Source organism: Acipenser ruthenus, chromosome 21 (assembly GCF_902713425.1).
Source record: "Acipenser ruthenus chromosome 21, fAciRut3.2 maternal haplotype, whole genome shotgun sequence".
NCBI classification, from domain to species: Eukaryota; Metazoa; Chordata; class Actinopteri; order Acipenseriformes; family Acipenseridae; genus Acipenser; species Acipenser ruthenus.
The window spans coordinates 21,719,472-21,736,382 of NC_081209.1; the positions used below are offsets into that span (position 1 = coordinate 21,719,472).

The following is a 16,911-nucleotide window of genomic DNA, read 5'->3' on the forward strand; positions in this document are numbered from 1 at the left end:
ATATGGCGTCATAAAGGAAACACATTTTCAGGGACCTCATTGATAAAATGGAGACCCTCGTGTGCTGATTGAGTCCATCCATCCATCACACTCTACATGGTGAACATTATAACTGCCTTGATTCTTCACCAAACTTTTATACAGTCCTACATTTCGGATTGCAATTGGCTGTAATCCGTTAAACTCTTGATTGTTATACAATTATTTTTAACCTTACCCAAAATAGGCATTTCCCACAGTCTAAAGGGTTAATGTTTACAATTTTGAAACACACCACAATGTGACATATCAAGCAATCTCTGTTGAAAAGGAATCCTCTTTCTTGGACCTCTCTTCCAAATCCTTGTCCCAGACTTCTTTAAGGGGAGGGGGGTTCTATGGTTTTACTAATTCTTGACAGACACCTTTCCAATTTGCAACAAAGGTTTCAATCTCAATGTATGCTGCAAGAAACAAATATTACAAGTAGGTCTCTGTTGTGCTACTGCAACATATACTCTGGGTAAGAGTACCCTTGAAGTACCAATGGGCTGCATTTACAAATGACAGAAAAACTGCTTTTTAAACCACCTTTTGCAGCGCTTAAAACCCAGGACTCCAGAGAAGAAACGTGCAGGATACCAACCAACACACAACACCATACCATTACTGCTATGACTACTAAAACCAGTTATCAGATTCATTCTTGCCAATAGCCCTGGCGCCACAAATTGGATAAAAACTGAGGAAGCTTTGAAAATCACTACTGTAACAAATATGTCTGGATTGTGTTTCATTGAGGGGGTCTACGACATGAACAGGGACTCTGACAGCAGTGTACCCGGTATTAACTCACCCCAGCCCCCCTGGGAGACATCGCTTACCTTCCAGCAGGTCTCTTGCCAGACCAGGTTCTGCCCCTGTGGACCGAACAAAGTCTGACAGGACCGCATCCATATCAAGAGTCATGTGATCATGTAGAGGTGCTGCCCGACCCGCAGCAGAACCTGTAGTCGTCACCAGGCTGTTAATCTCTCATCTGTAATATTGAAGCATTCATTTTAGTTAAGGAACTAGATATACTGTGTGTTTGTGCATTTATCTGCATATAAACATACCGTGTCCTGTGATAATCAACTATATATTCTGAAAGTGATTGTTAAGCATTGGCTATCGATGCTTAAAACTGCAGTGTCCCAAAGCCATGTTCACTCTGAATCTAAAAAAGAATGGTACATTATGCAATAGTTAGCAATCTCTACTTTTTCAGTTCAGCTTGTTTCTGTTACCCAAAGTTTTATGTTTTAACACACTCCGAGCCAAATAAGCATGCCCCTTATAGTTCAAGCTTTGTTATAGCAAGCATAAGAGACATTTCTACTACTGATAACCCTTATTTAAGTTAATGCATCTTGTGTAGGGTGTCTCCTATCGTATACAAGATGTCATCTCATGCCATGTGGGTTCTGTTCACTCAAACAGCGCAAAATGACATCTCTTCTAATAAGAGAACTCCTACAAACAACATTTGAACTTCTCACAAATCACAAAAAAACATAATAGGAAGTAAATTATTAAAAATAAAAGTGCTGTTGTTTTTGTATGAGATTCAGGATTGAGACATGTGGCTTATGTTAAAACTATGAAAAACAAAAGGTGGAACACTAATGACGCTAGAAGCTGGGTCAATCGTCAGTAAATAGTCAATACAAAAAACTTTAGAGTAAGTCAAAGTAAATACACCTATAGGACCCTGAAGTACCTCAAAGGTCAATGTCATTCAAGCTCGAATAATGATTTACTGAAGGCTGAAGAAACCATTTTCAACAGGATTTGACCCCTCATATTATTCATAAAATAAAAACGGGGGTTTTGATCAATAAAACGCTATAAATACTGCATGTTCCCCCTATTCTGTAAAAATGTTTTCCGGTAGAAAATACTGTATGCTGCAGGTACCCTGAGACTTGAAACAGCACATACATCCACTATACAGTACATATAAAATGATATTTTTCTTAATGTAAAACATACAACAACTATCAGTGTGCCTTTTTTACATTCATCATACTGGCCTTTATTTTCCCCTAGAGGCAAACGGCATGAGAAACCAGATTTGTTTTAAAAGGAAAAAAAAAAAATAATACTAATTTTACTACACTTAACTACAAAATAATATAATCCAAGGTCACTTAGCAAGTTGTTGGTTTCTTATTTTGTAACATTAACATGAAACCTTTTCTCCTTTTCAAAAATAGTTAAACTTGGGAGTAAAAGCTTTGAAAATGTGGTTTGAGATTTCTTAGAAAAGAAACATTTAATCATACTACAAAAAGGGAGACCACAACACTTACACAAATGGAATATTAGCATCCACTGTTGTGCAAACCAATATAAAAAGAGACACCACTGCCGATTATGGTTTAAGCCTAAACTCTCTGCATGAAAACAATCGATTATTCAAAAGAAACGTATATACCACAATGCTATCAATAACAGAGCACTCTACTCAGACATTACAGGTTGCACTCACACACTGTTAGTGTTACCGGAGCACAGGTTCCATCCACCAGTACATGCAGACTAAATATCCCTTGGGCATCTCAAGAAAATTCAGTTTTACCTGGAAGCACCTGCTGGGTCAGTCCACTCCGCAGGGGACAGGATGTGTTAACCAAAGCCCTGACATGAATATCTGTGATGCAGTCATGGAAAGAAAAAAAAAAAGATGAGTGACTTTATTGATGACCCCTCTGTGCTCAGTAGGAAGTAAAGCTTCCTTTGTCGAGTGAGTCGTTTGTGCCGAGCGATGCACTATGAATTCAGCGGCTTGCTGTCAGCAGTTTGTACCATCCACTAGCTGAGAAAAGTAACAATCCCACTAGTGTGTGATAATGACTCACGTCCTAGGAACCAAAAGCATGTTCTGAGGCAACTACTGAAACCTGCAAATGAAATGCAAATGCTGTCTTGTTTTTTTTTTATTATTAAGAATTTCCACCCTGTTTTTTTTTTTTTTTTTTGCATAACAGTTCAAGCATAAGCGAAATCATTAATAAAACGGAAACATTAGGTCACTTTGAATTTTACAGCCGTATTTGAAAAACAACCTCTTCAGACCTTGCACTATATACGGTATTAGGGAGATTTGATGTTAATAATAAATGTCTGCTTGACTTTTGGTTGATAATGTAATGATCCTACTGCAGGTTATTTAGAGTTTCCTGCCTGAAACATCACACGCAGTAGCTTTACCTTTGTGTTGAAGAGCTTTATTTATTATTATAATCTTTACAGATTATTTGCTTATTCTAGTTTTTAAATAGACTCATTTTGGTTTATACAGTACAATGCTGTAAATACAAATACATACTATGAAACGGGTTGATCAGTGTGAGGTACAGCTATGTCATAAGATGTCACTTTGAGCTTTTATCATGAGAAATAGTTGGCAATTGCAGACGGTTAATTCAGCGATGCTTCTTTGGAAACAAAAAAAAAACCAGTTACTAGGTACAGCAGGTGAGAAAATAACGTTGCCATGACACTTTTCGTAATGACTTTAATTTGTTTTTTCTAATGCACTGTATTTTGTTTTTTTTTAAAAAGTGAAGTAAAATAAAACACCAACATTTTGAAACCATTAAAATATTTTTTTAGAATGAATACATGGTAGAAATTATAACCATTTTATGAACCCTTGAAGGAGGTCCTGAAATGCTCAAAGCATAAAATGTCAATCTTAAAGCAATTTTGCTACTTTGGTGAAAATGATGGTTCACAGTCAAATTATCCCGAAACTAGGTCTGCCTAAGCACTGCCGGACCTAAGTGAAATGGGATGAAAGTCCTTTAGGACCGCAAATTTCAGAGAAGATTGTGAAAAATATTTGTTTATTTGAGTTCACAAAATCGTAGGTCACTGTCCTAAGTAACTTTTTTGCATTCCCCCCCCCCCCCCCCCCCGTGTATAGTTCGGTATACTTTATTTTTTATATTTAAGTTAGGTATACAACAAGTTACCCAGTTAATAATAATTATTAGGTCGTTTTATGGTAGTCAGTCCCACAGAGCGAAAATAAGGGCACAATGCTGGATTCAACTTTGTTATTAGTATGAGTATTAGAACAAAGTGCAAGTACAACATTCAGAACATTACACCGTGTAACAATTTTTTTATTTATTTTTTTGTTCCTGGGTAGTAAGTGTTATTTTCTAATTGCTTATGCCTCAAAAGTATAGAAACTGGCTATTATTCCCCACAAACTTTGCTTTTGTGAACAGGACAGTGATATTTTGAAATTTACCTATTTTCAATAACATTCCAGATAGATTCAGTGGTGAGTAAACTTGGAGTAACTTCTAGAACTTTCTAGAAGTTACTCCAAGTAACTTTCCAGTAATAAAAATAGTAGTATAAATACAGGGGCCTTAAGCCCACCAGTTCAGTTTAGTTCCAGCTGCCTAAGTGGATACATATCTGCATTTTTCTGAGATGGCATCAAGGTCATAGGAGACTTCAAAATGGTGGCATTCCTGATGGGTCTCCAAGGCGGTTTTACCAAGTTTCCCTGCTATCTTTGCCTTTGGGACAGCAGGGACACCAAGGCGCACTACCACAGGCGGGACTGGCCACAGCAGACCGAGTTCTCTGTGGGGAGGAACGTCAAGTGGGAGCCACTGGTGGACCCCCGGAAGGTGCTGATGCCACCACTGCACATCAAATTGGGCCTTATGAAACAATTTGTCAGAGCTCTAGATAAGGAGTCGGCAGCCTTCAAGTACCTTCAAGACTTCTTCCCTAAGCTGTCTGAGGCAAAGGTCAAAGCTGGTGTCTTCATCGGACCACAGATAAAGAAGATCCTGGAGTGCAATGAATTCCCCAAGAAGCTCACTAGTAAGGAGAAAGCGGCTTGGAACAGCTTTGTCGCAGTGGTTCGGGGCTTCCTGGGAAATCACAAGGCCGAAAACTATGTGGAGCTGGTTGAGACTCTGGTGAAGAACTACGGCACAATGGGCTGTAGGATGTCCCTCAAAGTCCATATCCTTGATGCTCATCTTGATAAATTCAAGGAGAACATGGGAGCGTACTCGGAGGAGCAAGGCGAGCGCTTCCACCAGGATATACTGGACTTTGAACGCCGCTATCAAGGACAGTATAACGAGAACATGATGGGAGACTACATTTGGGGGCTGATTCGTGAAAGTGATTTACAGTATAATCGTAAATCTCGAAAAACTACTCACTTCTAAATCTTTTGTAGTCATTTTTGTATTACTTTAGTATAAATACATGTTAATTTGGATTCATCTGTTGTTTTTTTCTGACTTTATGTGAACGAAAAGACACAAATTCGCCTGTTTTCTCATTGGAAATAGGTAAATTTCAAAATATCACTGTCCTGGTCACAAAAGCAAAGTTTGTGGGGAATAATAGCCATTTTCTATACTTTTGAGGCATAAGCAATTAGGAAATAACACTTACTACCCAGGAACAAAAATTGTGTTACATAGTGTTATTATTCAAGTTATCAAATATATCAAATATATGTATAGATATTGGGTCTGGTACTGTTACACAGCACTGTCTGTGTTTGATGCAGTGCTGCAACGGATTCTGACCCATGACGGTGAGATAAGGCTACAAGCTCTAAAAGTGCAAAAGTAGCCCAGCTCTTTTGTACAAGGTTTGAAGACAGCTTGCACCTGTTCCAGATGGGCCACCTCCAAAGTGTGAGGGGAAAAGGGGGAGAACGATAAGGAATATTGAGTCTATTTATCTCATTGACGTCTGCTGTAAGAGGATAGCATATTTGTCTGGTTAAGACAATCTTTATTTTGTTCGGGGTTGAAAGCATTTCTCTCTTGTGTTTTTGTATTCCCCCCCCCAGAGAGCAGGGAGGTGTATGTTTCACCACAGTTTTGTTATTAAATTGTTGTGGGTAGAAATCTGATTAATGATGGCAGGCAGACAATTTGAGAATGCAGGCTCATTTCTGTGAAACTCAATTCACTTTCTGCCAGCACATTACTTTACAGATTGCATTAGTAAAAAGGTTTTAAGTGTCCAGACAGAACAGCTTTACAGTACCCCTGTGGGTAGCCAGACTCCAGAGTTAGGATCTTACACAGTACCCCTGCGGGTAACCAGACTCCAGTGTTAGGATCTTATACAGTACCCCTGCAGGTAGCTAGGCTCCAGTTAGGATCTTATACAGTACCCCTGCGGGTAACCAGACTCCAGATTTAGGATCTTATTATTATTATTATTATTATTATTTATTTCTTAGCAGACGCCCTTATCCAGGGCGACTTACAATTGTTACAAGATATCACATTATTTTTACATACAATTACCCATTTATACAGTTGGGTTTTTACTGGAGCAATCTAGGTAAAGTACCTTGCTCAAGGGTACAGCAGCAGTGTCCCCCACTGGGGATTGAACCCACAACCCGCCGGTCAAGAGTCCAGAGCCCTAACCACTACTACACACTGCTGCCCTTATACAGAACCCCTGCGGGTAGCCAGACTCCAGAGTTAGGATCTTATACAGTACCCCTGCGGGTAACCAGACTCCAGAGTTAGGATCTTATACAGTACCCCTGCAGGTAGCTAGGCTCCAGTTAGGATCTTATACAGTACCCCTGCGGGTAACCAGACTCCAGAGTTAGGATCTTATACAGTACCCCTGTGGGTAGCCAGGCTCCAGAGTTAGGATCTTATACAGTACCCCTGCGGGTAACCAGACTCCAGAGTTAGGATCTTATACACCCCTGTGGGTAGCTAGGCTCCAGAGTTAGGATCTTGCTAAAAACAAAACTCTACTGAGACTAGATCCGTATTGCTTTGGGTGTGCTCAGATGTTCAGGAACTGATAGCAAAAAAAAAAAAAAAAAAGCTTTTATCTTTACAGGCGCTGTATAGAAATAAAAAAATAAATAAATCACTATTGTGGTTCCTGGACAATTGTGTGGAGGAGGGGGATATCTTAGGCTTATGATGTAATCAAGCAGGCTATATTTATCTTGCAGAAGCACACTGGCAGTAAAAGAATAGTTGTGAAATAGAGACCTCACTGTTCTAATGCACAGCAACAACCACAATAAGGGTCATGAACGGTGCTAAAGGTATCATTATGAAAACTAAACCCAGTGCTCGTCTGACGGTGACAGTCGTTACACCCCGCTAGTAATCACCCAAATCTTATGATGCGACACCAAAAAAACGACAAATCAAATTAAGACTCATTCTAGTAGACAGAATGGTGCTAGCACGATTTACGGCCCATTTTAGGTAGGGAAAATATTGTCTTAGCAGTCATTGCAGTGGTTAAAGAAAAGGGCTGTAACGAGGAGGTCCCCGGTTCAAATCCCACCTCAGCCTCTGACTCATTGTGTGACCCTGAGCAAGTCACTTAACCTCCTTGTGCTCTGTCTTTCGGGTGAGACATAGTTGTAAGTGACTCTGCAGCTGATGCATAGTTCACACACCCTAGTCTCTGTAAGTCGCCTTGGATAAAGGCGTCTGCTAAATAAACAAATAATAATAATAATAATAATAATAATAATAATAATAAATTGACCTGTATTGAGAGTTAGGGCTCTTGTTCATTTTCGACACAGTGCCGTGGGATCTTAGAAATCCACAAGACCTTGGTTTATTGTGTCTTCTGAAAGAAGACACTTTCTACAGCGCCTGCTGGGGCCGAGGTGAATACCTTAAAAGGAAAAGTCAGTCCATTCTTAGAAGACACCCAGCTACTAACTTCTGAAATACAGATCTGAAATACAGATCTGAAATTTCTTATCAAGGAAATGTGTACACCACTAAAAATAAAACAAAGACACCACTGAATGGCTTTAAAAGGAATTGGTACAACTGTTACTCACAGATCTGAATACATGACAAAGCAAAGGTTCATCACAAAAACAATTTTATCAGGACTTTTTATCAGAAATCTTCCGCTGTGCCAAGCAGCTGGTATTAACCACGCAAAGCTGTTATTATAAGAGTTAAAAACAGAAACATTTAGTTCAAGCAGCTTCTCACAAACGTTTTAATAATCTAGGAAACTCTGTGATACAGTCAGAATCCATGTCACAGTAAGAGATGAATCATTAACTGCTCTGTACCCTGGATGGCTCTAATTATTGTGCATAACTAATTACCAGGATGGTGTAGTGTCACTGTAGTGGTGGTGGTGGTGGTTTCTGAAGAAGGCTGTTATTGTGCTTAAATTAGCTTGCATTGACAAAGTGACCATATTTGGACTATTTATACATAATTTCAACAATCTTGAACCATTCCATAAACACGTATGAAGGCATTAGCCGAATCATTATTCTATTTATTACGTTTCTTATAGTTGTACCTCATATATTTACCCTGTGATTGAATTTCCATTATGGCACTGCTATTTTTATCACAGCTTTTAAAAAAACAAATGACAATTATTATTATTTAATGCAAACACTGCACACATGTGTGTAATTATTTAATGATAATGCTGAATAAAATGCCCAGAACAATCCGTTATATGTTTCACAGTTGTTGCTTGTTTTGATAGTTGGTACTTTGTAAAAGGATAGACGTAACACAATAAAAATGTAATCCTAGGCTTAATATGCTGAACTGGTAAAACTTAGCAACAGTAGGGAAAATAACATGTACGCCTGTCCCTACTAATTCGGTACACATGCCTTTATAGTCCATGGGCCAGTCCGTGGTACCACATGATCGTCATACCAGTGAACAAGGATGGTAAACCCATGCTAGAAATGCATGCTGCACACTCCAAATGAGTAGCTTTATCAATTTACACGTGTTTGAAGTTTTACACGTGTTTGCAACGGTATGAGCCAGGACCCAAATTTTAAATCCGACTATATTATGCAATACGCATCAAATCATTATTAACTATACACCACTCTTTAAGCTCAAAGGTCTGTGCCCACTGGCTCAAAAATCAAATTGCTACAGTGATGGAATAGCATTATTTTTTTCAGTTTTGAAGCTGGTTTGGAAGGTATAGATATCCAGCATACATATTTGGAATCTACAGATAATACGCTTTTTGGAAAGTAGTGTTTCATTTGGTACCTCCATTTGGTACCAAATCGGCCAAAATTTGGGTCCTGGCTCATGGACTTTTATACATTTTATTATTTCCCATGAAATAGCTTAACCTTCATATTTACTCCAACACAGTAGTAACTGAGTCTATAATTTATACTTAAAAGGGAAAAATTGTATAAGCTTGTTATATTTTTTCCCTGCAGAAATATGATTTATCAGTAAGTAAAGGGGATTACAGGAGTATAGCAAAAATGTAAACTTGCTACCTCCTTTTAAAACACAGGCATGTAATCTAAATCCGCTACGACAAGTATATTTGGCTTTTCGTTTTGCATACTGTTTATTATTATTGGGTTCATGGTTTCACTCCAGACTGTAATCAGTGGTTATGAATCAAAATAACAGATCTTCCCCAAAAGCCCAGATTTTCAAATTGAAATGTTCTAGTTTCGATACTTGATTTAGACCAATGCGGACTAATTCAAGTGCCCTTTTACTGCAGTGGAAATGTTTAGTTCATTCTATAACGGAACAAGTGTGTGCTCCACCTTTGCCCTACTGATTAGATGCACTTGAGAACTCCACTCAGCATTTTCCTCTACCTAAAGGTTAATTGACACATCACCCATTATGAGCACAAACATTTGCTTATTGCAATTACTCCAATGCTGTGGTTTATTTTTTTTGGAAAAGTCTGTGTCAAAGTGCTTTTACCTGAGTTCTGCTCCTCAGTTCTAGTTTCCTGTCACAGACATTTGTAACAAAGACTAGATCAGCCAAAGTAGCATTATAGATGGAATAACTAATATAAAAACACTGTGACTGATCTAGACTTTGTTTCATGTGTCTATGGCAGGACATGAGAACTAAAAAAAAACCACTAAAGTTTTACAAAAAAATACTTAAATATAAATGGCAAACATTTTAACGAGAAGTCTCTCTCAGTGTCTAGAACCTTTGATTCAATTTTTCTAGTAGTGTTTGTTTTTTCTTCTTTTTTAATTCTCGCTTGTCAAATATTGAAACTGCACATATTTTCATGATTCCATGAGGTTTTGTTGATTTTTTTGGACATCCTAACTTCAATATCAATTACCTATAATTATGTGCATTATAAAATATGAAGATGAAGTGAATCTACCAATGAAGTGACTATTTAGCACTGTAAGCGTGATGTGTGCAAAATGATGTTCCTGCCGGTTTTGTTTTCTTTTTTCTTGTGCAGATCGTTCACAAGATGATGACTATCATCATTTTATTTAAAAACATCTGCCTGGGAAAACCTCAGCTGAACAGCAGCTCAAATGCCTGATCAGCAGTTTGTATACAAGGTAGCAACTGCTACCTATACTGGCTTGGGAGTACCTGTAGCTAGGCAACAGTAGACATACTTTATACCACATGCAAAAGGATTCTGATAATAACTCCTGTTGAGAATTTGGCTACATACATCATATCGAAACATAATGTGTATGTCCAAGGAAATACTAAACATGGCAGAGTTATAATTTTCTGGATATATAGTCATAACCCCAATTTAGGAAAAATCATCAAGTGTCATTACATCATAACCAGCTGTAAATGTATTGCTGATGACACTTAATGTAGAGTGCAACTAAACTCTGGTATGATGATGGGACGCACTGGCATCCCTTAATCCTGCTTTACATGAACACTATGAGCAACTAAACCATGAACTGAAATTAACCACCAACTTTATACCAGTCAGTCAGTTACAAAGGAAATACTGTGACAAGGGACAAGACACGGCCAGTGTAAAGGAAGAACAGCAAACAAACACACTGTGCTGAACTTACTTCTACCCCAGTTGAGACATTCATAAATCTGGCAACCAGAAGACACAACTCCACCAATGAAACATCATTCAAATAGTGCCTGGTTTCATGACCTTCATGTGAAGGAACTGTGGAACCTCCTAACATTCTAATGTGAAATGCCAGCGACATTTTAACCCTGATTAACTTTTTAGGTCACGGTGCATTATGGGGTAGGGCGCTCACTACAATCTGGTATAACGTTATTCAAGAGCAATGCAGCATCAAAGCCTCTCATGACACAAGTCCCAAACCAGCTTATATCATACAGCACTCAATCCTATAGAACAGGGGTGGCCAACCCTGGCCCTGGAGAGCCACAATCCTGCAGGATTTCTGGGTATATTTTAAACTTCCCCAAACTGAAATAATGCCTAACAAAATAACTAATGTAAATCAGGTATGTGTGAGGTGTCAGGTCAAGGTAATATGCACATATCTGACATTCAGTCTAGGCTTGAAAAGGGGGTCCTGATTTTCCAACATCCATGCTTTAGAATGGTGCATGATCGCCACAGACACCAACTGGAAAGGAGTATCAATGAGGGCCTGTACACACATGCAGTGTAATGGTAATTCCGTGACCTTTGCTTTATACAGGAACTTGCCCGTTCCAAAAGTAACATTGCAACATTATTAAAATGTCACAATGGACCTTGAGCATTACTTACTTTTTATTTTGTTCTCTTCACTGTGGTTTCATTGAGGAAGCCCCCTGGTATTCGACGTGCTTCACAGTCTCCAAGGCAGGGTAGGCAGGTAATGAAGCTGACCCCTATTTATGAGACCTGCAAGACAAAGAGAGGTATTGTGTCCAACTGCTGTATATCAACTGAGCAGATACAGCGCTGTAGTTCATACATGTGGTGTGTTGCTCTTGATCCCTGATGCTTTTTTTCTTTTTCATAATCATACAGACCCACGCACACACACATGGATTTGGTAAATTTGCAGTTAACTTTAAAAAAATGTGAATTAATTTATTAGGAATACAGTCCAGGTATTTGCATATAACCTTTCAAAAAATCTGGTATTTCTTACAAGCACCCTGCTGCTAAAAAGCAGGTTCTGTCTTCCTCATCTCACTGGATTACACATTGTGTGTGCGAATTCAACTCTCCAAACTCACTGTGTGTCACATTCACATGCACTGCAACAATGCAGCACTATGAATCAGAACAGATCGATGTGCTGCCTAAATATTCACGAAGCACTAATGATAAAGTGATTTGTGCTAAAAAAAAAAATATTAATAATAATACGTAGGTCTCAAATGTGCAGTTTTGCAAGAAACACATGTGACAGCAGACATGTATTTTCATTTTAAAACATCTGTTTCTACATTAGGTTTAAGATAGTTCTAAGACGAAATGCCTTGCTCTTAGGGCATCTGTTAAACGTGCACTTCACTTCACCTCTGGGCCACTACATGTTTGTGGCTGAAAGCATGTCAGTTATTAGGGGAAGCAGCTAGTTGGCAATGCCAGGAAAGAAGCTTTTAAAGAGGTGGGTGAATGACCAAGGAAAAGATGGTTTACAAACCTAGAATGCTTTAATCTAATGCAGTACTGGGCATACATGTTTACTGTAACATGTGTGTCTTTTGAAGCTGCACGTTTCAGACCTATAAAACGAATGGAAGTGCACACCAGATTTTTGGAATTCTTTTGCTAGCAACAATCTCTTAAAGGACCTTTCTGAGATGTTAAACACAAATAGATGAGAAATGAAAAAAATAGGATTTGCAATCGTATTAGAACTGGTTTAGCAGCCATTTTGCAACATGCAATACATTTTTTTATGGATATTGAACAACTGGATTACTTTTATATGGTAACACATTAACTGCTGATCTAGATGATATATATATATTTTTAAATTACTATTCACTTCCAAATGAATCAAGGGGAAATCTAATTAAACTATATAGAAATATACATAAATTGAATCAATGGAAAAACTTAATTAGAACATTAAATCAGAAAACACACTGTGCCATGAAATTGAAATATAGTGAATGTATTGCGTCTTCCACATGAAAAAGTGAACAAGTCTCGCTTAACGCTTAAGAAATAGAAATATCTACAATAAAAACAAGTGGAAAAATGAAGTCTGCATGATTCATGAGTGAGGGAGGAAACAGTGGGCAGGTTTTTAGTCAGGAACAAATAATCTCAACTACAACCACACACACAGGGCTGGGAAAGCAATACTGGCAGACAGCATACCATGCTAATGTTAAATGATGTCATTACAGTATACAATAAAGAATGCTGTGACAATGGTGGAGTGGTACTGCCATAGGATTGCCCTTTTGCAAGTGTACCCTACCCATAAAGCTTCTAATACTGTAGTTTATGGGCCAATAGTAGCTTGGAATCCATGACAACAGGATTTTCATACTGTGAGGCAAAAAATACCTCTAATGCCCAAGGTACTATATTTAAGTACTTTATTAACAGCTTAATATACATGTTTATACAATGCTCAAGGTTGTTTCAGCCAATCTGAGCACACATAGACTACGCAAGAAAAGCACAAATCCAACCCAAACCATGTCAATATATTCTCAACCATACTGCTAAATGTTGAATTATAGTAGTGCAGTTATATGACGGCCCCGGACAAAACTTGCATCACAGTTGAATTGGTAGCATCTTAAGTCCCGCAGTTCAGTTCAAGCACATTTTGGGATTTGTTGGTAAAGTTCTGCCTCCGCCCAGCTGCACCGCATCCTTTAAGCCGAGGAGGCTGCTGTACCTGCGCAGGACTAGCCATTGCTGAGCTCACAAGGAAAGAACTGGTTAGAAAGAACCCTAAACTTTAACGTCAAAAGTTTTGCAAAAATTAAACAATCGAGTTGCATTACCTGGTGACCTCGGGAATGATTACACCTGACCAGTGCAAACACTCACCTTTGTCTTGTCTTCACTAGTGCTGGCCACATGTAAATATTCCCTTGGTAACCAGGCACTTCTTATTCCATATATATATAATGTAAAAGTATTATTAAAGGCATTATACTGTAGGGCAGGTAATAAACTAAAAACACTCCAGCAGAATTAACTTTGTGCATGTAGCATAACAGAAGTTCAAACTATACAAGCGTATGCGTCTTTCAGGAGAAGGAAGCAACACAGCAAGCAATGCTACAATGCAAAAAGTATAAACAACAGGGTAGCAGTGCTATAGGAAATACAATAGCTGGACCAGACTAATGACTATAAAACCAGAAGGAACAGGCTGTTTAGTAACTAGCTACCATAATAATACACTATAGCAAGTAAAGTCATTTCAACTGTTTCACGTTAACAATGTTAAGAGGACAGACATCCTGCAGGGCGTATCTCAATGGGGAAACACTCTACTCAAGACTATTATTTGAACTGGTTTTACAATTCAGATCAAATTCTCTCCACAGTAGGCTCTACAAGGCTGATGTTGAGGCAAATTATTGCCATAATTGGATGCTTTGAGGCTGTGCTACAGACTGCACAGGAGATCAGGAATTGTTGCCACCCATGCTCTAGCTAAACTCAAAGCACTCTGTGAACACAAGACAGCACTTCAGAGCTGCTAACAAAGTGAAGAACTAAAAATTTACAAAGTAAACCCCCCCCCCAAAATTAAAAAAAAAATTGCTAGGATTCAAATTTGTAGGGGTGGGGACAATTTTGCCCTCCAGATGAAATGACCAATGAAGTGCAACACTTCTGTATACTGTATCTGAAAGCATGACTTGCAAACAGAGATTTCTTTGTGGATTTTTTGTGTTACAATAACTGTCAACAGGTTATGTATATAGCTCTATGTAAAATAGTATACAGTACAGGTACAGTATATAAAATGCATGCTCTTTTAAAACACAGATTGTTGTAATTTATTTTTCCATTCATTATGCACAGCTAACTACAATTTCAAGTGGTCTCTGCAGGGCTGGAGTGCTCTGGGCGATCCATTGCAAGCCCTTGGAATCCCTTGTTTCGTGTGACCCATTTAGCACACTTTTTGGTGTCCCCATTTTCTTAGAATACCGTCACTGCAATATCAAGCTGGTATTTTAAAGCTGTATTAACTTTATGTACTCCCTGATGTGGTATTTGCAAGTTTAATGCCAGTAAGCAATTGTATGACTTTTATTTAGATTATACAATGTATGGTTGTCAGTCTGTACTTTTTTTTTTGTCAGACATTCAACCACAAAATTTTAAAAATAAATAAAAAAAATGGAACCCCCGTTGGTAAACAACCACTGGTATAGCAATTCTACATTACTCAAAACCAACAGCAACTCCCTTTTAGATTCACTGTTCTGTGTAAACACAAATACCCCATTATAGATGCATGCTCTAACCGTTATTAATGAAAGGTGCATTACTTAATCTAGAGTTCCCTTACCGTGATGACTGCTCAAAGCTTATTAACATGTCTTGGTTTAGGATGAGAATTTCACATTTCTTCACTGCCAAGTGAAAAAGAGTAAATCGTTCTGGCAAAATGGGGGACAGGCTTTCTTAAAAGAAATGTAAAAGAAATGGCCTTGTCACTGTTATAGCCAAAACTTAGGGGTTGATTTGATCTACCTGTACCCCTCCTAAGATAAACCACAGCTGGATTGTAGTGGAATATTTAATTTATTTATTTTTTAATTTAGTGTGTCCAATTATAATTTTCCCCCCTGATTTGCTCCCAATTTGGAATGCCCAATCGCTTTTCTCCTCATGGCTCAGGAGACCCGAAGATTCAATGGCCATCCTCCGATCCCACGACCAAGCCAGCTTTCTTTATCACCCAAGAATTCGAGAGTGGATGTCAGCGAGCTACCAACCTCTGGAGGACAAAGGCCAGCCCTGCAGGTGTCCGCTCTGAACTTACTGGGTGCCTGGCCAGCAGGGTTCGCTGTAGAGAGCGATGAGGAGAAACCGTCCCTGCCGGTTTCACCTCCCTAACCCACTGGAGCGCAAATACCAATGCAACACTCCCTTCAGCCCCCAGCAAAGACAGGCCTACTTCACACAGCCAGGACGTGAACCTGTGCTGTATGACTCCCCCTTCATACGACAATGCTACCAGGTGAGCTACTCGGGGACCCCTTGTTGGAATATTTTACAGCACTGGGGAATCACCCTGCATGCATTAACCACCTATACTTGTTTATTCTGGGATTACCCATAAAAACAGGTTGTTGGTGCCGTGCAAGAAGATTGCATGGTTCTGTAAAATGCTCTAATAAAATCCAGCTGTGACTATTCCCAGCTGGGTAAAGATTGATTAAATCAACACTTGTGTTTCTTATTGTTTTACCTTGTAGGATGGGAGTTAAATCCACAGCTTCAAAAACTAATGACTCAGTTCTTGGAGTTGTCGCCTTTTAAGTTAAAATATATTTGAGGTTCAGCACCCACTTTTGTACATCATATATTGTTGTCTTGTTAAAGAGCAAATATTTACAGTATTCATTTTTGTTTTTCAGAAACTGTAGAAATCCAGTTTAGCCAATGGACCTTTTTAATAATAAAAACTCTTTCAGATTCATACATTTTTACTGGGTATCTAACAGTTGAAATTGTTTTAGGTGACAAAACATGAACATATTTTGTAAAAAAAATTACAAAACAAAAACACAAGAATCTCCAAAGTTAAAAGTACAACTGGCCTGCACTCTAACCTGACCTTTTCTGCAAATGAATTCCATCCATTGTTTTAAAAAGAGTGAAGAGCTGCAGTACTCTATGTTGAATAATATACACAGTATGAAGTGCACTTGGGGAAAAAGGCATGGGCTTTGCTAAATGCAAATCAGACCTATATACTGTATCCTTGCCTGAAAGGCATTACAAAGTAAAATAAAGCCAAAACCCAATCTTTGATTACTGATACCATACCTTTAATTAACTAATAATGAACATGTTCCACCATCCACCAGTCAGGTCACAAGACAGAGTTAAGAAAAAAAAAAAGGAATTCTCACCAACACCCACTCCGTTTTTCGCAGTTAATTATCAGAAGGTTTATTTTGT

The 16,911-nt window shown here is 38.4% G+C and overlaps 1 protein-coding gene across 5 annotated transcripts in view; it reads right to left on the reverse strand.

The window, feature by feature from the left end:
* LOC117964287 (OTU domain-containing protein 7A-like) overlaps nucleotides 1–16,911 on the reverse strand; it is a 110,182-nt gene that overhangs the window by 47,153 nt on the left and 46,118 nt on the right. For 4 of the 5 annotated variants that reach the window (XM_058995041.1, XM_058995038.1, XM_058995036.1 and 1 more), the window contains 3 exons: nucleotides 11,563–11,679; nucleotides 2,603–2,674; nucleotides 864–1,018 (listed from right to left, as the gene is read on the reverse strand). In XM_058995041.1, coding sequence (XP_058851024.1) covers nucleotides 864–948 — 85 coding nt within the window. In that variant the 5' untranslated portion in view covers nucleotides 949–1,018; nucleotides 2,603–2,674; nucleotides 11,563–11,679. The remainder of the gene's footprint in view (nucleotides 1–863; nucleotides 1,019–2,602; nucleotides 2,675–11,562; nucleotides 11,680–16,911) is intronic. The other variant, XM_058995039.1, reaches the window with a different exon arrangement.